A 24,049-nucleotide genomic window follows, 5' to 3' on the forward strand; every position below is an offset into this window, starting at 1 on the left:
TGAGAGGTTTTAAATAAATGCACACTGTTAATCATTTTTATGTTGCATTAATAGAATGTTTTGCCAGAAATGATTTAGTATCTATACTTGAAAAGCATTTTTACACTAAAAGTTGAGGAAAATAAATTAATAAAACATTTTTCCATATGTATTCATTTTTCTTTTGAAATCAAACTAATCGAAATGGATTGTGCTCTTGGTGCAATTGACGTCATCAATGCCTATTGCAATATGTTGCCATTTCGCTTTTCTTTTTACTTTCTTTTTCACGTAAACTGGGATAAATTCTGCTCATGGCGTTCAGGTGAAGAGATGCTGAATGTTTTGGAACAGTAATCAAATATTAAGCTTCAACTGTTTAATAAAATTGTGCCCACTTCATGGGTAATAATATCTTTTAATTAATATATTAGGTTTTGACTCCCTTTTTAATGCTTTCAAATTCCCGATCAAGTTGGTAATTACGCTTTTGATAGTTTGAGTTTCAGCAAAACATCCTGAAAACAAATCAAAACATCACCGATCGATCTAGTTATAAACAGTAAAAATAATGTTTTAAATGTTCTTTTTATTTGATTTTTCTAGAAAGATCAACCAATAGAGTTTGTCTGGAGATGTTTCTGTTTTATATATATTTTAAGCAATAGCAAATAATCCTAATTTTATCAAAAGAAGAAAATATTTAACATCCTAATTTAATTTACGAAATATTTTTTAACCTTTTATTTTAGTTAATAAGCAAGTATTTCCTTATCGATATTGTATTGATGTAACAACTGCTGTTTGTAAATTTTATTTGTTGGAAGATATTTTATATTCACATTTTTAATATATTTCTTTAAAATTTTTTTTCCACTTTCCAGTTATAAACAGCTTATTTAATATTGCAATCGTTTGATTTAAGCTAATGCCATCGTTGTTTTTCTTTTATATACAATGTAATAAGCATTTTTTTATAATTTGTCTGATTCCTAAATGCAATTATTTTTTTTTATGATAGTGTTTTCAGATCGATTGGATATATTTTTTTTATCCTTCATGAAACATGTAGGTGCGATTTATTGATATAAAAATCTTACACTTAAATAATCTTATAAATAGGATTAATATTTGTTATTATGTATCTGTTAATCAAATCATAAATCTTGTGTCAACAAATTTGAATATCGACCCTAAATAAAAATTCTTGCTAAAATTAAATTTTATTTTTAAACATACATTGCTTTGAAGGTAAGGTTGATAGATGATAGTGTAATTTATAATGGAAAGATTAAATTAAAATGTGGATGTTTTACAATTACATACAAATAATTTCTAATCAATTAAAGTACTTATCGATTCTCAAACTTTTTTTGAATAAAAAATTTATTGATGCATACTCTATCTGAACATATTGTAAATATGATATTTATTTTAATACTTAGTGTTTCAATTATGGTTTTGCCATTGTTGATATAGATTTTCATGTGGCTTTAAATATCACATTACACAATTTGGTTCACACATTTTAATTTCTAATTTTTTATGCAATGACTATCGGTTTATTTGGCAGTTATTGCTATTGTTTTTAACATCTATTTTTAACATGATTTTATTTAATACAAAAACTGAATCTCGAAACAAAACATGTATTTAGTAACCTCTTTTTGAAGAGTGATTTTGTCCTTGATAATTTTTTTTTGGTACTTAGTGTATTCCGCATTTTTTAATGTGATAACATATAAAATGCAAGACTGCCCCTATAAAATGCAAGAATATCGCTCATGATATTAGAATAACATATTCAATTAAAAAAATAAGCGCAACTCTTTTATTACTTTAAATTAGTAACATAGTGTATATTTGTTATTATTAAAAGTACTATCTTGCAGAAAGATATTAGTGCTAAAGAGGTTTTTCGCAGAAATCCCGAAAAAATTCTGCCATAGGGTAGAGTACAATTTATGTTTTGTCCTGTATTTTCTTTACATTTTATTTTCTGTTTTTTGCTTGATATGTTTTATTTCATTTATATTTTTTACTTAATGTGTTATATATAAATACAGTCAATTCGCTATAACTCGAAGTACGATAACTTGAATATTACTATAACTCGATTTTTTTATGAGGTCCCGACCCTTTTATCTTCAATTTCATGTTAGTTATTTTCGATTACTCGAATTTTACTCCCTTTAACTCGATTTTGTTTGGATCTTTCAAAGCAAGAAAAAAAACCTAGGAGCTGATATCTTGCCCCTTCCTTTGCAACACACACACAATGTCTTTCGCACTCTTCATGGAGAAGCTAAAGCTGTCCCTCTTGAAGTATGTGAACAGTGGTTAAATGAAACGTTACCAAATTTACTTCAAGGATACAGTGAAAATGATGTTTTCAATATTGATGAAATGGGTTTATTTTTTAAACGTCTTCCAAATAAGACTATGATGTTTAAGGATGAAAACTGCTCAAGGGGTAAAATGAGCAAGGAACGTTTGACTGTCCTAGTTGGAGGAAATGCGTCTGGGACAGAGAATTTGCCCTTACTTGTTATCGGAAAAAACCGAAATCCCCGATGTTTCAAGAATGTAAATACGTATCCTTTGGATTACAAGTCTAGCAAAAAGTTTTGGATGACATCAGTTTTATTTGAAGACTATGTAGAAAAATTGGATCAGAAATTCTTCGCCAAAAAAAGAAAAGTGATACTTTTTATGGATAAATGCACAGCACATAGTGATCTACCTAATTTGAAAGCAGTAAACTTGCAGTTTCTCCCACCAAACACAACAGCAAAATTGTAGCCGATGGACCAGGGTATCATAAAGTGCTTCAAACAGTCTTATCGTAAATGGCTTGTCAGAAAAATTATCTTAAATATTGTAAGCAATTAGAAGATTTGTAATTAATAAGCATTAATTAAATAATCCAACAATATTTTGAAAGTCCAAAGCCGAAACTAATGGTAAGTCGAACTTCCGATATGTCGAAGTTTTTCGTCAGCCTTATCAGATTCGAGTTATCGCAAATCCACTGTATATATATATTTTTTGTGTTCCTCACTATCCACACTATTGTGTTGATATATTTTACTTTGCTACATTGATACAATATTAGAGCGCTCCTTTTTGGGGATATAATCGTGTGAGTTGTTGATAGTTATTTTAAATTTAATTTCTTTAAATTAAAAATATTCTTAGAATACTTTTGAACATTTGTATTAATTTTTTTTAGTTTCTTCTATTTCACCCAGCTTCTTCAACCATTTTGTGCTGTTTTTCCAATGTTCTGACAGAAATAGGTTTCTTTCATATGAAATGCTAACCTTTCTTTAAATTGTGTTTTTTCTCTGTATGTATATACAGTACAGAACCCGTTATCCGGAAATCAGAAAACCGAAAAACCAAAAAACCGGAATGAAATTCAATAAATCGCCCGCAATTAAAAAAACATTTTTTTTTTCCTCATAAGATTTTAGGATTTTTCTTTCTTTTTTTAAAGATGTTTACCTTATCATCATTTCAGAAATAATCATTAGTGCATTACCTCATCGTTTTTTCTTATTTTTAAGATTATTTCCAAATATATATATTTTTTTTAGTTGGATTTAACACTAAAAAAAAGGCTTTTTGTAGCAATTCAGAAAACCGGAAAAATCAGTTATCCGAAATAGCGATAGTCCCGATCGTTCCGGATAATCGGTTCTCTACTGTATATGTGAGATTGCCAGATATGTGGGTACTATTACCTTCTTTCCTAATTCATCTGCGTGATGAAATAGAAAACATGGTTTTCAAATTTTTTTTCTTTTAAAAATTAATTGAAAAAAAAAATGAATATTTTAATATTAGTTTTTTTAAAAAAATGAACAATTTCACTTTTTAACAATTTCACTAATACTTGTTTGATATTGCTTCATGCTAAATTTTATTCTTTTAGTGAAACCATTCTATTTAATCTACAATGTAACTTTTACAATTCGATCTGTGAATTCTTGTGTGCAACTTGAGGAATGCGAAGAAGATAAGTGCTGATGAACTTCTGTTGTATATTTCCACCATGAGCAAACTGCCCTCTGTATTTTACACCGTTGAAGTGGGTGATACGAAATTTACAATCCTAAAGCGTTACCAGAATCTGAAACCCATAGGATCTGGTGCGCAAGGGATTGTATGGTGGGTATTTTTAAACCTTCCATTCTATAAATCCTTTATTTATTTTTTTTTATTTTTAAGTAAAATAATTTTTAAATAACATTTTTTATATAATTTGACATAGGTTTCAAATAAAGTAAGGAAAAAAACAACTTGAATGTTAAATAGTTAGAGAAAGCTCCTGAAAATAGAGTAAAACTTTGAATTTTAAAAATTTAAAAGACTTCTTTCACACTTACTTTGACTGTTTCATAACCCTTGTTAAAGAATTTCTAAACTACAACATATTAATCTGATTGGTAGTCACCAGTATTTCAGCAAACACTATGAAATTGAGATTACAATTACTTTTTTATTTGTTAACAATTTGGTTTTTTGTTTATTTTGGTCATAAAAGGTGAGTTTAGGACAGCAAAACTATCGGGTTGTTCAATAATTAATGTCGTTTTTTTCTCATAGATGACTTGAATGGCATATTTAATGTAGTAGTGATTGCGTAGCTTATTATTATTGTATACTATTTTAAAGATTTGACTTTAGACTTTCTTTAGTCAAAACCAGAGCGTCATTAGCAAGCAACAAGTTGGTTAAAAATTTAGTTGAAAATGGACACTCAAAGAGAGCATTATCAACATATTTTATTGTTTTACTTCCGAAAGGGCAAAAATGCGGTGCAAGCTCGGAAAAAATTGTGTGAAGTTTATGGTGAGGACTGCCTTACTGAACGCCTGTGTCAGCGTTGGTTTGCTCGCTTTCGTGCTGGAAATTTTAATGTGAAAAATGCACCACATACTGGCCGTCCAACCACTACTGATGACAATAAAATAAAGGGGTTAATCGAAGCTAACCGGCGTACGACAACTTGAGAGATAGCAGAAAAGCTCGACATATCGAATTCAACCATTTACTTGCATTTACAACAGCTTGGTTACGTAAAAAAACTGGATGTTTGGGTTCCTCACGAATTAAGGGAAATCCACCTCACCAAACACATTAACATATGCAAATCTTTGCTGAATCGTAACAAAAACGACCTATTTCTGAAAAGAATCATAATGGGCGATGAAAAATGGGTTGTTTACGATAACGTAGTCCGAAAACGATCATGGACCAAACAAGGTGAACCCCTACAATCGACATCCAAAACCAATATAACCAAAAGAAGATTATGTTTTCTGCGTGGTGGGATTGCAAGGGTATAGTCTACTTTGAGCTGCTTCCAAGGAATCAAACTATTGATTTAAATGTCTACTGTCAACTATCGAAATTGAACGACAAAATCGAAAAAACCCCCATGAACTGACCAATCGCAAAAGGGTTATGTTTCATCATGATAATGCCAGCCCCACACACATCTTTGATAACCCGTCAAAAATTAATGAAGCTGAATTGGGAACTGATGCCACATCCACCCTATAGCCCTGACTTAGCACCATTGGATTACCATTTGTTTCGTTCCCTTCAAAACCATTTGAATGGTAAAACTTTCGATTAAGATCAGGCTATTAAAAATGAGTTGGACCAGTTCTTCGCTTCTAAAAACCGAAGCTTCTTCGAACGTCAAATTTTTCAACTTACCAAAAGGTGGCAAAAGGTAATCCAACAGAATGGTCAATATATCATTGATTAATGTTTGTTGTTAATATAAAAAAATTCAATTCGAAACACATGAAAAAAAATGACATTAATTATCGAACAACTCAATAGATAGATTATGTATTTTTTTTTAATAAGTCCCTTCTTTTCAATTTTTGTATTTGCTTTATTTTTTTTAATTTTAAGTAACACTTTCAATGGAGAACATGGCATTTTATCAATTTTTGTTAAAAACTATGATTACAATTTCCTCAACAACTCTTCTAATATCTTTAACTGATAAAATGAAATAATTATTTAATGATTTTTCCATGTTCTAAAATATATTTTGATGTTTTAATTACAAAACTAGAGTTATCATAAATAAGTGTGTTTTAATGTAATTGATGTTCAAATTTTGCAAATCTTATCTGAAATTTCATTGGAATATATTTTCATTACTGTTTTTTTCTCTTACTTTAGTGCTGCTTTTGATACTGTAACGGAACAGAATGTCGCTATAAAAAAACTTAGTCGACCTTTTCAAAATGTTACTCATGCAAAGAGGGCGTATAGAGAATTCAAACTTATGAAATTAGTGAATCATAAAAATGTAAGTAGTTTATATTTATTCAAAAACTCTTCAATATATATTTATATTTTCTTATGTTTTTTTTTTATTGTGTTATACTGTTACCTACTGTGTGTTGCAAATCCTGTTGATTTTTTTTATAAAGTTGGTGCTTTTAGAGCTTATTTCTATCTGCATTCTCATACTGTTAAAAATCAGAGAAAAATTGATATAAAACATAAGTAGCATTTTATTTTACCTTTCCTCATATTTATTATGGTGGAATTATTAAAAAAAAATATATATATATTTATGAATTCATGCATTTAAAATTTTTCTAACAGCATTTATGTGAAAAGCAACAATGTCAGTTTTTTCGTTCAATATTTTTGCCTCACTCCCCCCCTCCCCTTTGTCACTGAGTCCATACTTCACCATACCCTTTATCCTCCTTTGTCACATGATGTTATTTAAACATATGTTAGCAGTTCAGAAATAAATCACATGTTTAAGACCATATTTCAGGATCTTATTTTCAAAGTTTAACTATCTTTTTAATTCCATTTGTGTACATAACAATAATAATGAATTGTGTACTTATTTTGTAGCAAAAGAAAAAAAAATGAAACTAACAAAATAAAATAAGTATAAAGTAAGACTTTAATTATGTGAAAACTTTTATATTTTAGTCATTTTTACCTGTTTTCAATTAATTAAAACTTACACTATTCTTTTATCTTTCTTTCTTTTAAATATGATCATTTCACAATATGTTTTGTTAATCTAAAATATTGCTGAAGCTGTTTAATGTTATCAAATCTTAGTTATACTTTCAAGTAACATTCATACTTTTCAATTTCTAATAATAATTATTTTTGCTTCTCCTTCGTGAAATTTAACTTCAAATCAGCATTATATGTATACTCTTGTGAAAAAGACGTGTCTCTTATTAAATTTGAAAGAAATCACCTGCTTTTGAACAGAAGACATTTGATGTGCAAATTTTTCCTTTGTTGAAATATTACTGAATCAATGGCTAATTTCTTTTCTATCGTAATCTTAAAATATTTAACTTTCATGCATATTTTTTTATTTCTTATTAAGGATTTATATTATTTTAATTGGGAAATTTATATTAGGAAATTGGGACCCACTTAAGGTAAAAAAGGACCCAGAAATTTACAAGTCTGGGTGTCTAGCTGAATCACTGATACTGTTTCACAGATGGCATCCATATACCTGGCATTGTATTTTTTTTCTTCATTATTTAAGGAATAGAAAAAGTAATGGTAGTTTTTTAAAATAATATTTTATTCTTTGTAAACTATAGATCCATTCCACCATTTACGAATGTTGTATTTATAAACTTTAAAAACGTATAACTCAGTTAAAAAAATGGGAGTAGTTCCTATAATTTTTGTTAGAAAAATTCTTAGTGTCATTAACACTCACTCTTATTTTAAAAATTTAAAAAAAAAATTTAATTTCAAAAACTTGTTATAAATGTAACATATTGTGTTACATCCATAATACCAGTTTTTAATTTTTTTTTTAAAACAAAAGTTAAATTAAAGAAAGTTGATAAAAATTAGAGTAAGTTCAGCACTTTTTAATTGACTTAATTAATTTAAATTTGTTAAAACTTCTATATTCATTTATAAATTTTTTATGTGCAGATAATTGGTCTTCTGAATGCATTTACACCTCAAAAAACTATGGAGGAATTTCAAGACGTGTAAGTTTTTTTTCCATTCCCTTTTCCTTAATTATTTTTTTTAAAAAATAGTTTATAGAATGATATGTTTTATAACTCTTGATGACTATTAATAGCTGCACAATTTGGTTGCATCATAATGGCACATTGATTTTTAAATTGTGTAAATGTTACTATCTTCTTTTATATATTTTTTTTATGTATTAAATAAGAAATGTATTAAATATTCAAATTTTGTGCACCTCTCAACCTGCTACTAATTTAAATCATGTTATTTCATTCCACAGTAGAATGTTAAGACTCAGAAATAATTGTTAAATCAATATTTTAATATATTTTTCAAAATTTTGTATTCCCATGCTACTTGTATAAAATTAGTAATACAAAGTACTGCTAATAATATACCAAACTTTTGTATACTCATGCAGTTAAGTATTTAAACCGAGAGGTTCCTAAACTTAACCTAGTCCTAAATCCCTTAAGGGAATTAGAATCATTTTATGCCACCCTTTTCATATGATAACTATGTGGAAAGTAAAAGTTTTAAGCAGTTAATTTTTCTTTCTTTTTTTCTTCTTTCCATTTCTTTCTTTCTTTTTTCCCATTAAGAGCGATTTCTAAGTACGTTAAACAGTGCCGTAACTTCGTTATTCAAGGTACTGGGGCATAAATTTTTGGTGGGGCTTCCTTGGTTTTAACATCAATAACTCATTGTTTTCAAAACAGCCAAAATATTAATTAATTAAATGAAATACCTCAATAAATTTGGCATTTAATATTTTTTACTATCCAATATCATTTAATAATATAATAATTAGTACCAGGCGAATATTATATGCTTAGAACACTAAAATTTATATAAAAATTATCATATTTGCCACCAACAAGACTAAATATATATGTGACTCTTCATTGGTCAACCTGCTATGCAAGTAGACCTTCACTCAAAAATGTTGTTCACCCCTAATCTAACCTAAAAACTACAAAATAAAAAAAATCTTTTTAGTAGTTCCTTCCTTGCAGTTTCTTTTTAACTTAACTGACAGAAAGAATGATTATTAAAACATCTTAATTTTGAAAGAATGCCTTTCCCTTAGGGCGCTTTTTCATTACACGACACGATAACGACAAAACGGATCCGATTGTCGGCGAACGACATAGGGTCAAGTAAAATACATGGTCAGCAACGGAGCGCTTTTTCACTCACCGATACGATAACGATTATGTCGTATCCGACAAGACGATATCGTTAGTCGGAATCAAATGTCGGTTTGGTAAGCAAATTTCTCCTCAAATCGTGGCGATTTTATTAGTTGTTGTGTATCTTTCCTGTTTTATCTCCTCTTTTAATATCATTATTTTATTCTTTTAATCAATTTTAATATTTTATTAGATCATGTCAAATGTAAAATTCGAAAATAAAAGTTTTATATAATTTATTCTCATGTCTGGTTATAAATTTTTAATTTCATGAAGTTGTATTTTTTACATTATAATAAGGTTGAAAGACGTAAACAATCATAAAAGTTTCATTGAAATTTTTTATAAATTCATTATATGCTTTAATGAAGGGATGGTATTTTTTATAATAGTAATGGTTTGATAAAAAGGCAAATAAAGACCCTGATGTATTTCAAACAGAACTCGATCTAACTACTGGTTTCTGCTTGATTGAATAATATAAAGTCTGTTCCCTGATTCAACTGAAACATGATAGAACGGCTTCATAAGATAAATTTGATAAAACTCATTTAAAAAATCATCTAAAAAGATTATTCTAAATGAAACTAATATTTTAATTCGATTTGAAAAAAAACGTTAATACTTGAAAACATTTAAAGAATTTAAGTAATGTTAAGTGATTACAGACATAATTTTAAGTGTAGATTGGCGGCACTTAAAAACCGCCAAATCTGTAGCTGCTGTGGCGTTAATACGTAAGTACCATTTCGTGCACCCAAAAACGTTTCTGCACTGCTAGCTTTTTTCTTCTAAAATAAAGTAAGAAGTTTGAGACGACGATTATCATCCGGCATATTTAAAGTTTGCAGAAAAAAATCACAGCAGAACACAAGCAACTGCTCACTTGTTGAGTCTTAGTGTCAACTAAATTAAATGAACGCCAATTTACGATACTACCAATAATTTTATCAAAAAAATAGCATATTTTATTTCTTAAACATTTTAGAACACAACAACATTTATTATGTATCTAACTCCGTTGCCAAGACGAATTCAAAACTAAAACTTATAATTTTTCAAAACACGTTCAAATAAATTATTTAAATTTTATGTCTCTACACACTCAAGCTCAAAACATTGAATGAACAAGAATTTCTACTTCTCGGACTAACGATATCGGACAAGTGAAAAAACAATTGCTTAAACGATCCGGCAACGACATTGTCGTTCACAAATTTGTCGTTCGATTTTGTCGGTATCGTGTCGTGTAATGAAAAAGCGCCCTTATTTGGGTGTCCCCTAGACTGCCCTGGCGTAGTTTTGGCCCTGGTGTGGACCAAAATACTGTGACATTAATAGTTAATAATTTTATGCTTCCTCTGATTGGGGAGTGAAATTTATTATTACTTTTTTAAGAGTGTACTTAAAAATTTCTCAATGTTTATAATAATTACTGTTTTTATAGTTATCTTGTTATGGAACTGATGGATGCCAATTTGTGCCAAGTTATACAAATGGATCTAGATCATGAAAGAATGTCTTATTTGCTCTATCAAATGCTTTGTGGAATCAAACATCTACATTCAGCTGGAATTATACACAGAGTGAGAATTTTACTTTATTCTAAAGGAAAATTAATATTGATTTTGTTTTTTGATAAATGGATAGCATTAAGGATGCCACAAATCAAAAAAAAGGCTCCTCAAGTGTATGAATTTTAGTAAAGAAAGAAAAAAACATGTCTGCAGAAATAGTTTCTAATTGCCACCCTCTTCAAATAGACCACTCAGCAACGCAAACATTTATTTCACTAATTGTCTAGGCAGAATTTATTTTTAAATGGCATTTTGCACCTGAATTGTATTTTTTTTAACAGGCAGGAGATTCTTCCGACTTTTAGCCGACTTTCTAAACTTTAGAGCAATTCTTAAGATTTCTGTAATATTTTGCTGTTTTACTTTATTATTATTTTATGCTTTATAATCACCTTTTACATATAAAGCTTAAATGGTAATCATAAATAGTTTTATTTTGGCAATAAAGGTAATTGTGATGATATAGTGGACACTTAAGAAATGAAGTTTCATTACCCTATATCCTATGGTAAGTTAGATTTTTATCGCCTCCACTGTGTTTGTTAATTGAATTTTGGAAGAGCCTGTGTAGCTTAGAACACTGTTATCTTTGGATAAACGAAATTTATAATTAGCTGTAAAGCTATTTCAATCTGCCTTAAAAGTTCTCAAGATATAGCAAAATATGCAAAAAGTAAAATTATTATTACGAGGTCAAAACTTAGGAGCACTCTCCTGACCAAACTATTGGGACCCATATGTCCCAGATTTCATCTACTTATATTTTTGGGGACATAAGTCTGAAACCGTTGAAAAAAAGGTATGTTTAATGTTAATCAAACACAAAAGTATGTTTTTGTGTCTGATTTCGTAACTTAAAATATCGTGAGCACTTATTAATTAGCATATTTGAAGTCACCCTCTCGAACCATTAAGATTCAGTTCTAGAGCATGAAGACCTGATCATTAGTTGAAAAGTTATTCAGTGTGGTCAGTTTTTTATTTTGCGCACTGTACATAAAATCTCCTTCCTCGTAATCTTTAAGATCCAGTATTTAATTTTTTTAAGGCTGGAATAGGGATTCAGCATAGAAAATTGCATCAGAAACGATATAGCACTTGTCTAGACAGCAACAAAGTTTTGTCTTCTCAGTAAAGAATACAGCTCCCCTAAAGGCAGCATAAAGTTTAGTTTTTGCAAACATATAACATAAAGAACATTTCCTGAAAATTTCAACATCATTAAGAATACCAGAAAAATTGTGTTTTAAGCAAAAGAAAATAAGGTTCAAACTTCTTCCGAAAGGCAGGAAGAAACTGGATAAAATATATATTAATGCTTAGTATGACCAATATAAAATTGCTAAAAAAAGTATTATAAAATATTTAAAGTTTAAACTAACAAACTTTTAATATTTTGCAAAAAATGTAATTTTTTTCGCATTAGACGTTTTTAAGAAATAACTGTTTTCATATTTATTTTGATTTCATACTGTATCTGTAAAATCTATATAACTACTAATACAATAATTTCTTTTTAAATTCTATTTCTGTTTTCTTTGTTTTTCTAAACTACAAAAATAGACGTAAAATTTTCTAAATAAATTAATTTAAAATTAATACTTATCTAGGTAAATTATGTATATTTATGTTATCTTAATTTTGCTGCTTACTATGTTGTTAAAAATATTAATGCCTCTTTAATCATTAGACTCAGATGTAAATATTTATGGTTACAAGCTAAATTGTGATAACTAATACAAATATTATCTTACAAAAATTACTTTAAGTTTTTCCCATAGCTGGTTAAATTTGTACTTTTGAATATCAACGAATGTCCTCTGTGTGTTTGAAAGTCCCGAAATAGTGTTTCATCAACCATTTTTTTTATTTGTTATTTTATTAACTGTTTTGTTCTTTGTTAGCTCTGAGTCTTTGTCTTTCTTATGAATTATATTTTCTAATTGAGCTCTATTTTTGAATTTAGGATTTGAAGCCGAGCAATATTGTAGTGAAAGCAGATTGCACCCTTAAGATTCTTGATTTTGGTTTAGCTAGAACAGCTGGAACCACTTTCATGATGACGCCCTATGTTGTGACCAGGTATTACAGAGCTCCTGAAGTCATTTTGGGAATGGGTTATAAGGAAAATGGTAAGTCTCACCAAACCTAATGACCTAAATTTGTGCAAATGTAGAATAACAAAGTTTCTGACTCTTGCTGCACTCCTGTACAGCCATATTGCTGTTCTTCATGACGACCCTATCTTTTTCTCAGTGGTCAGAAGTAACGTGCTGCGAGTAATAAAATTACATAGTTCGTAGTGCAATGCTTTATTTTTTTAAAAAAGAAAATAGTGTTAAAAAATCAGAACCAGAAGACTTAACATTTATTTAAAAAATCTCTTAACTTTTCACTTTTATGAAAATATCTTTATAAATAAAATGGTTCATGCTCCAAATTTTTGTAGTTGATGAGGAGTTTGTCGAGTCAGTCGTCAAATCTCTAAATTTCAAGAAAACTATTTTATGACAATTTTTAACAACAATCAGAAAAGATTGAATTAAGATAATTTAGGTGACTAAAATTCTGGTTCAAAAATGCAGGAACAGTCAGTCCATATTGGGTTAACTGTTTTAGCAGAGTATGAGGTTATTTTCAGTGATATTTTTTCTTTTAGTTAGTTCTATAAGTTATTTTTTATTTTGTTTTAAATCACCCTATAAAAAGGCAAAAAGTAAAAAAAAAACCAATCAAAACAATTACCATCTCTTCTATTGTGACTGTTTAATTGGTTAATTCTATGGAGATAATCCTGACCAATTACCCTACAGATGAATGGCTCTATATTTACGCGGTAGTTCTGTGACAAAAAACTCAACAGGGGTGTTAATATTGTGAAAAACTTCTTGAGGAAGCTTTTCCTGTGGACTCTAATGTCATTGAGGCCATAAAGTGGGGAAAATTGTTTTTCCATGCAATATCCGTGTGGAAAAGTAGTTTTCCTTGCAAAAATGGATACAAATTTCTTTCTTTTTTGAACTTTTGACAACTTTCATTCATCGGCAGCCCAGTTACAAGAAGGCTGATATGGCTTCTGTCCCTACGCCGGATAAAAATTTTCATGCATTAGAACTAAAAAAACATAATAAAATAAAGTTTAATTTTAATCTATCTATATGCATTTAAATGATTACAATTTAAGGAAAGAAGTTATGTGTGTACAAGATTATTATTATTATTTTTTTGTATTAATAAATAACGTTTTTCTCTCCCATTAGCTTTTTTTATTAATAATAATAAAATTATTTTATATTTCTAGGAGACTTTTGTCTAAAAATTTTAGTATATCTTTATTTGTATTTGTACTAAAATTTTAGTATATCTTTATTATGTATATTTTTAGTATAATCTTCTTAAAAGAATTATTTGCTTGCTTTTGTCATTAACTTATGAATTTGATATATTTATTTAAATTTATTTTCTAAAATGGCTACTTTTTTGCTGATATTTTTGTTTTTGAGTGACACTTTGTTATTTGTTTCAGTGGATATCTGGTCAGTGGGATGCATTATGGGTGAAATGATTAGAGGCACTGTTTTATTCCCTGGAACTGATCGTATCCTTTTAAATTATTATTATTCTATTAAATCACATTTATTCTATTCATTATTTATTTGTTTTCTTCAATAGTGCATTATCTTTTTATTTTTTAAAAAACTTTACATCATTCGAGCAATAATATTATTTGATATTACTTCGTAAATGTATAATAAAATAACATTGAAATGAGTTATTAGATCAAAGCTAAACAGAGGATTGTATCAGGTGCAATGTTTCTCTTTTAGATGTAATTTTCATGTATCACTGTTGGTTTTCTTGAAGCATAAAATTCGCAAGTTTTATATTTCCCTCTCACTCAGATTTTTTAAAATTTATTTCATGTGTAATATAATATTTGAGCATCTAATTTAGACATTGTCTTGATTCAACAGTTTTTATGTTCTCCTGCATTGAAGGAAATATGTTTTCACATGTTGAGTTTTGGTTCATAAGGCTCAGGATTACTTTAAATTTCTTATATCTATTACCCTTAAAAAGTTATTGTCTTGATTTCTTACCGAAAGATGTAATTTTTAATGAAAGGAACCATTCCGTGACTAAATACCGAATAGTTAGTTAATCAAACCACCTAAATTAGAGTCGAATCCCACTATAATAAACAGGCTAGTTCTAATTTAATCGAAAATTGAACATTTATTCCAAGCAATCAATTTAATTTTATAGTGAAGTATAAAATTTCAATGATGTATAATTTTTAATTTAGTATATTTATCTAAGTATTACTTTTTTTATTATTTTAGAGTAAATTTATGTATAGTTTTTATTAAAATTTTATGTGCCTATAAAAAAATAAGTTGTGTATGCATTAATGCAAAATTGCATTAATTTGAATTTTGTTATTGCTAACTTGTTTCTGTACTTCTGATTTACTGATAGCTGTTTTGGGAAGTTGATGCCTCTGCGTAAATAATCTCGTTTTGAAATGTTCTTTAACCTAATGTTTATAGATATCGATCAGTGGAATAAAATAATTGAGCAGCTTGGGACTCCCTCATCAGAATTCATGAAACGCTTGCAACCGACCGTACGGAATTATGTAGAAAATAGGCCTAAATATGCCGGCTATTCATTTGAAAGACTATTTCCTGATGTTTTATTTCCTGCCGATAGCTCAGAACATAATAGGCTTAAAGGTAGTTGTTACACTTATTGGTATTTACTTTTGAAACTTTTCATTTTCAGTAGTTAGTTTAGATTTTTATTGATGTTTTTGATGAGTTTTCGTGGGAGTCGTGTATGCTTAATCAAATATGTTTTATATATTATAAACATATGTTTTCTTTTTAAGTATGAACTTTGAATTATGATATTGAATTAATTGAAAGAAAGAAATTTCTCATATGAATAATTGACTGGTAACTCACTTAAGCATATTTCGTATACAGGGAAAACCAAATTTTTCAGGAAATTTTAAAATAACCGGGAATCCTGGATGTTTTCAGGAAATTCTTGTAGTCTTAGCAGTACGATATTCACTCGCATTTATACTGGTTGTGTGTGTTTTAGTCCATTATTAGGCATTAAAACTTTTTATGTAATCAGTTTTAAAAAAGGAAATCTTATCTAGTGATTCTATAATTTATTTCCTTATTCTCAATGCTTTTTTAATCAGTGTTTGTTGTAAATAATTTTATTGTTTCCATTTTTCTATTAAACAAGCATTTCTTATAATTTAAATTAAATGTTACAAAAATTAAAATCATGGTAATGTAATTATAAATTTTATAAGTAGAGTTTTTTCGCGTAATATGAATTTTATGGTACGAAAAAATACACAAATTTAGTTGTAAAAGTTAACAATTCTTATCTACGAAAATTGTTGAATGCATAAACGCACGCTTGGATGTATTTTTAAATGCACTCATTTAAACCATGAAAGTCTGCAAAAATCTTCCAAGTGAGTCTCCCTGCTGTATTATATTTGATACCAATGTTTGTTTCTATTTGACAGCAAGCCAAGCTCGGGATTTACTATCAAAAATGCTCGTCATAGACCCGGAAAGGAGGATCTCTGTTGAAGATGCTCTTCTGCACCCTTACATTAATGTATGGTACGAAGAGAGTGAAGTGAATGCTGTGAGTATTATATTTCTTTCATGAAGTATCTTTTTTCTTTTTAATTACGTGTGTCATTCTTTTATCTAGTTAGTTCAGACATTTTTATTAAGATTCGCTTTGGAAAATCAGACTAGTGAAAGAAGAAAGAAAAAGACAATAATAATGATAATAGTCGGAAACAAGTTAAATTTATAAAATAAACAGTTGATAATTGCAACTTAAATTTATAAAATAATCAGTTGATAATATTGATTGGAAATGCAATTTCAGCTTGTAAAATTTAGAAATAACCCACTTGGTTTAACGATTAAATATTTTCAAGTGGGCCCACTCTGAAACTATCCACTGGTTTTTTTTTGTGCAGAGCCCACTTTGGCAAACCCCGAATTTCATTGAGTAAAAGTAAATGTTTATTCTCTGAAGTTTATACAGAACTGCCAACTTTCAAACTTTTTTTGTCTAGTCTGAAGTCCTCAGGTCACCAAAGTATTTTATCAGGCATTTTCCTAATAAATGTATGAATAGTTGAAGCCATGCACAACTTGCACTCAACCCTCAAAACTTTCCTCCAAATCAGGGATTTTGTAGTCAAGGACTATTTAGTTAATCATAAATTTCTACTTGGAGAACCATTTTTGATGTTATGAAATGTCTTATGAACCAAAAAAAGAACCATATTTGATATTTTGAAATATCTGATGAACCAATGAAGTCTCTAAATGTGGCATCTTTGCTGGAAATCTATAATTTTTAATTGAAACTAAATTTAAAAAAGTGAAAACTCAAACTGATTTTTTTTTCAAGCGCATCCCGTTAAAAAAAATATTATATACTTTGTGCTTAACTTAAGCAAAAAAACTTAAGCAAAACAAAACAACAATAAGCATTAATGAAAGTACAGTAATGAACGTACTATAGTTTTGTATCTATAAATAAGAACTTTCTTCTGTGTTTAAAAACCGGATGATAGTAAAGAGACAAATACAAAGTGGTTTAACCCAGCGGCTTAGGAACCCTAAATCATAATTTTTTTTTAGCACTGCCCTGGCTTTATAAATAAAATTCGCCTCCAATTTAAAAGACATTAACTAATAAGACTACCGATTATTTTGTAAGTATTAAATGTGAGGAATGAAATGTTTCCTTTGTTTTATCAGAAATAGTTTAGCTCTAATTTGTATATGTTGTATACATAATGTGAAAATAATGTTACATTAATAATAAGCTGAAAGTGATATTGAAATTAACTGACTTATGGTTTCGTTAAAATGAAAGCTAAAAAGAACTGTTATAAACATTGAGTGCAGTTAGCAAAAAAAAATAAAATAAAATAAATTCTTTATTGTTGAATTTATTATTTTAATTTGAAAACCTCAACAGGAATATGTGTGAAATTTTTTTTTTTATAAATGTGTGTTCTTTTCATAATTTGTTCAATACCTTAATATAAAAAAAATAAATACATATCTATGTAATTAAATTTTGCAATTTCTATTTTTTTCTTTCCTTACTAGCATTTTACTAAAATCCGTGATATTAAATAAATAATGGATTCATACAAATAACTGTAATATTAAATAAATAATAGATTATACTGTTTGGTATGTAATTTCAAAAATCTTTGCTGGTGAAAAAATATTTTGGAGGGAATCTCTGTAACACCTTTTGAAACCATTGCTTTAACCGATAGAGACAGAGAAACAAGTTTGAACAAGATTTAAAGAAAAAAAGAAATAATATAAGAAATACATGTGATGGAACTAAACTGTCCTGGCTTTTTTTAAAATATATATATTTTTGACTTGTAATAAATAACTCAATCGTTTTTATTTCTGTCCTTTGGAACTGAAATGATTTGTTATTACATTTTGATTGATGTTTATTGTTTATTTTACAGCCTGCACCTGGGCCATATGACCATTCTGTTGATGAAAGAGAGCATACTGTTGAGCAGTGGAAAGGTAGGTTAAAAAAATGTTTTTTTTTTGTTTTTATTTTGAAAGGATACAATTAAAGAGTAATACAATTTATTCTTATTCTATTAATATGTCTTTTTATCTAAGAATGGTTGGAGAGGGCATTAATTGAACATAATTTGAGCATTTAAAATTTCTTAAATTGCTCTTAGCATTATCTTATTTTCTTCATGCTGATTTTTCATGCTTTTAGTTTTTTTAAATTTGATCAAAAAAATATAATATCTGCTGAGCTAAGTTTTTAAACAGTCAGGGGTCTACAAAAATTCAAAACCAATTACAGTGAAACCTCACATTGCAGTCGCTTCTGCAAATCGAAAATTTCTTTTTTCAGAGATTTTTCTGACTAAACCATTATGTATCTTCTCTGCAAAGCAGGCACTCCTGCAACAGGGCACGGATAGTTACTTAAGCTCCAAAATGTAATTTTCAATCTCTTTAAAACCATATCTTTTTTATTTAAAAATAAAAACATTCAGCAATGTTATTAATGTTACAAAAGCATAAATATTTTCTTTTTTTTATTTCTGTTAGATTAATTTCTAATTGTGTTGTTCAAAATAAACAATATTCAAACCTCTGTTATATTGCAATTTCTAACAAATGATATATCAAAATATAAAATTTCTTACATCTCCCTGACCGTGAAATTATTTTAAAAAATTATTTGAGATAAAATTTTTTAAAGATCCTTTTAAAAATTTTATTTCTTATTTTTAACAAATCTCCTTTTGTTCAATAATGCTTTGCTGAGCTTTAACCTTAAAAGAAAAAATTGCAATTTTAGAGTATTCCAAACATCAGAATTGCAGTTTCCGAAAATCGGCAAAACACTTTACAATTGGAAAAACTCAGACTGCAGACATCTTCAAAAATCGAAAAACACTAATGTAACCATGGAAGTGAAAATTAATACATGGTTTTTCTGAAAACAAATATCCAGTATCAGGATCAGTGCTAGAGGAAAAGGCTAGATAGGCAGTTTAGAAATAGGGAATTAAATATTTTAAAGCTTATTATGTGGGGTTAGAAAAGTTTTGAAAGAGTCATACGATTTCTTTTAAGTCCATAAGCAAAGAGCTATCGTCTATGGCTGCTGGTTGGAGAAGTTACTTTCCTTATTTAAAAACTATGCTACTATTTGAAAGTTTTTATAACTTTTACATCAAGCATCAATGAGAAATTCAAACACATTTTGATTTTATCATTGAAATTCAAATCTTACCGATTAGGCATTTTGCCATCTTCACATTAAATGTAAAAAGCTTGATTTCAATTTTCTAGTACAGTGCTAATGATTTGTAATTAAAGAATGGTTTTAAATGTTTTGATATTGTAATGATTCTGTTCTTGCAGATTTGAATTTCAAAAATGGCTGATTTTATAATTCAGTGATTTTATTAGTAGAGGTCACTGCATTTTAACATTTAATAAATCAGTTTAATTTTCATTATAACTGTTTAATGCTGTGGTACATAAATTAAACTTTGATGTTGAAAATTTTTTGCATTCGTTTCACTTATTTTTTCTTAAAAGAAGTTATTAATAAAAATAAAAGGAATAATTTTTGAACAGAAAAGTTACATTTGTACTTGCCCACTTTATTTTTTCATAGCACTGTAATCTGTAAAATGTCAGATTATTGAAAGAAAAAAGTAGTATATAATTAATCTTTTTTGAAATTGTATTTTTTAATTTAACAATGAAAAATTCTAAAAACAATAAAATTTCTTTTTATTGTTTTTGAACAAAAGGGAAGATAATCTGATTGTTGTCATATTGTGTCCTGAAGTATTTTTATTGTTTATAGAACTAATATACCATGAAGTATTGGAATATGAGCAGACTCACAATACACTAGGATTAGGCCGTCCAATTACTGCTCACCACAATTCTCAGCCTGGTAATGTTCCTTAATTACTTCTATTTATTATGCATGATATGATTTACATTAACAATGCCTTTGATAATTATTATTTTCTGTAAAATATGTTATTTAATTATCAATTATATACTGGTAAATTTTTTTTAAATCAGAATTTCATGCAAAATTTCTTTCACTGTCTTCCAATTAAAATTCTTTTCACTTAATAATTTATTTTTTTTTAGTTTTATAAGATTTTAAAAATTAAAATAGAGTTTGTATTGAAATTAAGTTTACATTTACAGATAATTTGAAGACTTCCATTCATTTTTTTGTAAGTTTTTATGCATGGAGCATGTTTTGGGGCTTGATTGTTGTGAACAAAAAATGAAACTTAAAATATTTTAGTTAAAAGTACCTTTTAGCTCTCTCAACTGTGAAATATTTTTATACTGAATAATTATTATTATTATTTTTTAAAGAAAGTGTTAAGTTTGACTTATAATTTCAGATTTTCTTGTAATACAAATTAAGAAAGAATTAGTCCCAAAAATCTCTCTTTCTAGAAAGAATTATTGTCATTTTAGTCCAAAGAAATATTGCTAATTATGTCTATAAGTAGTAAACATGTAGTGGCTTTATTATTTCTCTTAAGTGTTGTAGGAGTTCTTGAAATGAATAATTATATAAAACATAATAAATTTTTATTATTCAATCAAAAAGTGAGTGCATAAATTGTGTCTTCAGATGGTGCAATAGATGAAGATTGTCCAGATGAATCTGATCAAGCAGCCTCTAATGGACCTGCAAATCCATATGGTCATCGTAGATAGACACACTTCTTTCCTTTTGTCTTAGTCTATGACTGCCACGCCCACCGTATGTAGGGTTCTGTACAAACTAGTCGCCAGTGGACGATACTCCGTCTTTGATCCTGCCAGAAGCGTCGGCCGTTTGCTAAGACGGACGTTCAATTTCCCAAGTCATTTAGCAAGGACTTTCTTTACTGGAAAACGTGTTATGTCGACACTTAAACAACTTAACTTGTGATGGTTCTGCAAGTCAGAGTACACATTTGTATATTTCGTTATTAGTATAGTCCCTCTAAATAAGCTCTCAATAGTATTTTGACACCTTTAATATTAAGATAAGTATGGAGGTACATTTTGCTTTTTCAACTATTTTGATGACTGGAGAAAATTTTGAAAAATACGATGTCTTTATATTAACACCATTCGTGTAAAACTAATTTTTTACTGCTCTTTAAACAGGGTTGGCATGATTTATATAAATGTTTTTTTTTTAGAATATAATTGGTTTAAATAAACTTTTTTTTTTTTTACGCATTAATTTAAGACAAAAAAAATTTTCCCCGCCAATATAATATATAGGTTTATTTTTAAGATGGAAGTCTTAATTTTATTGATTATGATGGTTTTATCCAGAGAAATATTTAAAACAGTAATGTATTGTAAATTATTATCTGATGTTAAAAATAGAACAATAAGTAAACTGATAAATCTAAATAAAAATGGCAAGAAACTTTGAAATTATATATTCCATTGTCTGTGTATCAAACAATTTGCTTTTAGTAAGCATATTTCAATCTATTAAATCTAAATAGGTATGTATTTAGATTTAATTAATTTAAATACAAGTATTTTTTAAATTTATAAAGTATATTATTAGTGTATCTAAATAATAAATTTAATTAGGTACTATTCATGAGGTGCTGAGCTTGAATAAAAATTATGATTTTATTCAGTGGTTAGTTTGTAGTAATTAAATAATAATTTTAACAATTTTAGTTGAAAACATTAAATTTTTTAGCTGTAACATTTTTTATGAATAATATTAAATAATTATACTTTTTTTAGATGTAAGAGTTATCTTTCTTTGCCTTAGAAAACTAAAAAATTCAAGAAAATATGATGAAAAAAAAAGTTTTTTTTTTTAAACAAAAAGTATGATATTTACCAACCCTGTTTTTGAATAATATGTTTGTTTTAATAAGCATTTGGCATAAAATTGTTTTCTCTTAAAAAGAATTTGTTTTCAATGACTTGTTCTTCAATAAAATCCACCTTTTTAATGTTCCAGTTATTTAAAAAATAATTTTTGTTTAATTTTCTTACTCTCTTTAAACTTTACTTGGTTCTAAAATATAAATTGTCAGTTTTAAAATGGATCAAAATATTGAAAGGGTAGGTGTATCACCCATGTTAAACTTTTGAAAAATTAAAATACTATTGAGTGTTATTGTAGTTTTGAAAACCTTCATCTGACGGGATTTGTATACTAATTGCGAAATACGGTTATGATTTGTAGAAGACATGTCAAAAGAATGATTCGACTGTGGCTGAGTTCAGTGAAAAAAAAAAAAAAAACAAACAGAAAAAAAAAGCTGTATTTGGCTTGTCTTTTTTATATGCATTAATTTAGCAGGTCTAAAGCTAAATGAATGCTGTGTTTTACTTTTGAAAAATATTTATTTTGTTGTGTTTGTTTTCTAAGATGAAGTCAGTATGGTAAGTGTGAAATGTGTGATTCAGTATTGGTTCAAAATACACTATTCATTTAAGAGGAATTAACTAAAACCTGTATTACTCATGACTATTTTTTTTTTAGAAAAATAATTTAAATTTTATCATGATACCTTTTAAAAACGAAAATTATACTGAAGCTTTGCATTGTGTGGCAGCTGACTCCTTTTTTTAAAAAAAAAAATTTTCATTTTAAAAAATTTGTTTTTAACTGCCTGTTTGTAGTCATCAGTAATGTATTGCACTTAAATTGTAATATTGAATGCTTTTTCCCTGAATAATCTCCCTTTCTTTATAATTGCCGTAATTTTACAAATAAAAATTTGTTATTCTGATATTGTTTTATTAGTGTGTACATATGTAATCAGAATATGATTAAAAAAGTTTTTTTATAAGCATTTGTCTCATTATTTAATAGTTGTATATTCTTGATAATACAGCATTAATATTGACAGGGTATCTGCTCACTTGGAAAGTCATGAAAAATCATAAATTTCGGTATTGAACAAGATTAGTCATGAAATGTCATGATTTTAACTATTGTTTTAAAAAAATCATGGAAAGTCATTGATTTAGGTCGCCAAATTGATCTAATTTTTAATATGGAATCCTCCCCAATGTCATGGTGTTCAAATATCTGAATTTCTAACAAAATCCCCACTCGCAGTCGTATTTTATTAAAATATAAAATGTTTTTTCAAAAAATGAAAGAAAAAACATCATTTCTAGAACAAATTATCTTCTAAACTTCTGTGATTTCAAATTTTTGTTTATTTTCTTTATTTTATTAATTTAAAATTCTAACTAAAGCAAGCCAGTCATCGTCGAATTTTTTTAATTCCGAAATGAGAACGGAAAAATCTGGAGTATTTCTTTCCTTTCCGATGAACGAGGAAAGTATCTTTCGAATTCTGCAGAAGAAAAAAAATTATTTGCTTTTTTTTTCCAGCTATTTTATTGCTTCAATTCTTTACTCTATTTTTTAAATTTAAAATCTATGAAGATGCAGAGTATAACAGTTTTGGTTATACCTATCATTTCAATGAATGTTATTATAATGCTTTTCAAATTTATTGTTCTGTTTTTGACGGGAAAAAATAGTAACTTTGTTAAGTCATGAAAAGTTCTTGGAATTAGTCATGAATTTGAAAATCTAAAATGTAGCAGATACCCTGTATTGATGTGTGAATATTTACTAGTTTTTGCTTTTTAAATATTTTTTTGTGAAATCGATGTA

The 24,049-nt window shown here is 27.8% G+C and overlaps 1 protein-coding gene across 3 annotated transcripts; it reads left to right on the forward strand.

Moving 5' to 3' along the window:
* On the forward strand, positions 1–22,222 carry LOC107439564 (mitogen-activated protein kinase dJNK). Of its 3 annotated transcripts, none has more exons than XM_043050002.3 (12): positions 1–384; positions 3,917–4,152; positions 6,190–6,319; positions 7,954–8,012; positions 10,639–10,777; positions 12,735–12,900; positions 14,295–14,366; positions 15,319–15,504; positions 16,323–16,447; positions 18,327–18,390; positions 20,216–20,308; positions 21,017–22,222. In XM_043050002.3, the coding sequence occupies exons 2-12, from the start codon at positions 4,037–4,039 to the stop codon at positions 21,100–21,102; spliced, it is 1,236 nt and encodes a 411-aa protein (XP_042905936.1). In that variant the 5' UTR covers positions 1–384; positions 3,917–4,036; the 3' UTR covers positions 21,103–22,222. The 3 variants fall into 3 exon arrangements, with proteins under 3 accessions (XP_042905936.1, XP_042905937.1, XP_071036021.1); XM_043050003.3 differs by having other exon boundaries at positions 269–457; XM_071179920.2 differs by lacking the exon at positions 1–384 and adding an exon at positions 518–541.
* The last annotated feature ends 1,827 nt before the right edge of the window (positions 22,223–24,049 follow it).

Source organism: Parasteatoda tepidariorum, chromosome 1, assembly GCF_982258835.1.
Source record: "Parasteatoda tepidariorum strain Cologne lab strain chromosome 1, Ptep-v5.0, whole genome shotgun sequence".
Taxonomy (NCBI): domain Eukaryota; kingdom Metazoa; phylum Arthropoda; class Arachnida; order Araneae; family Theridiidae; genus Parasteatoda; species Parasteatoda tepidariorum.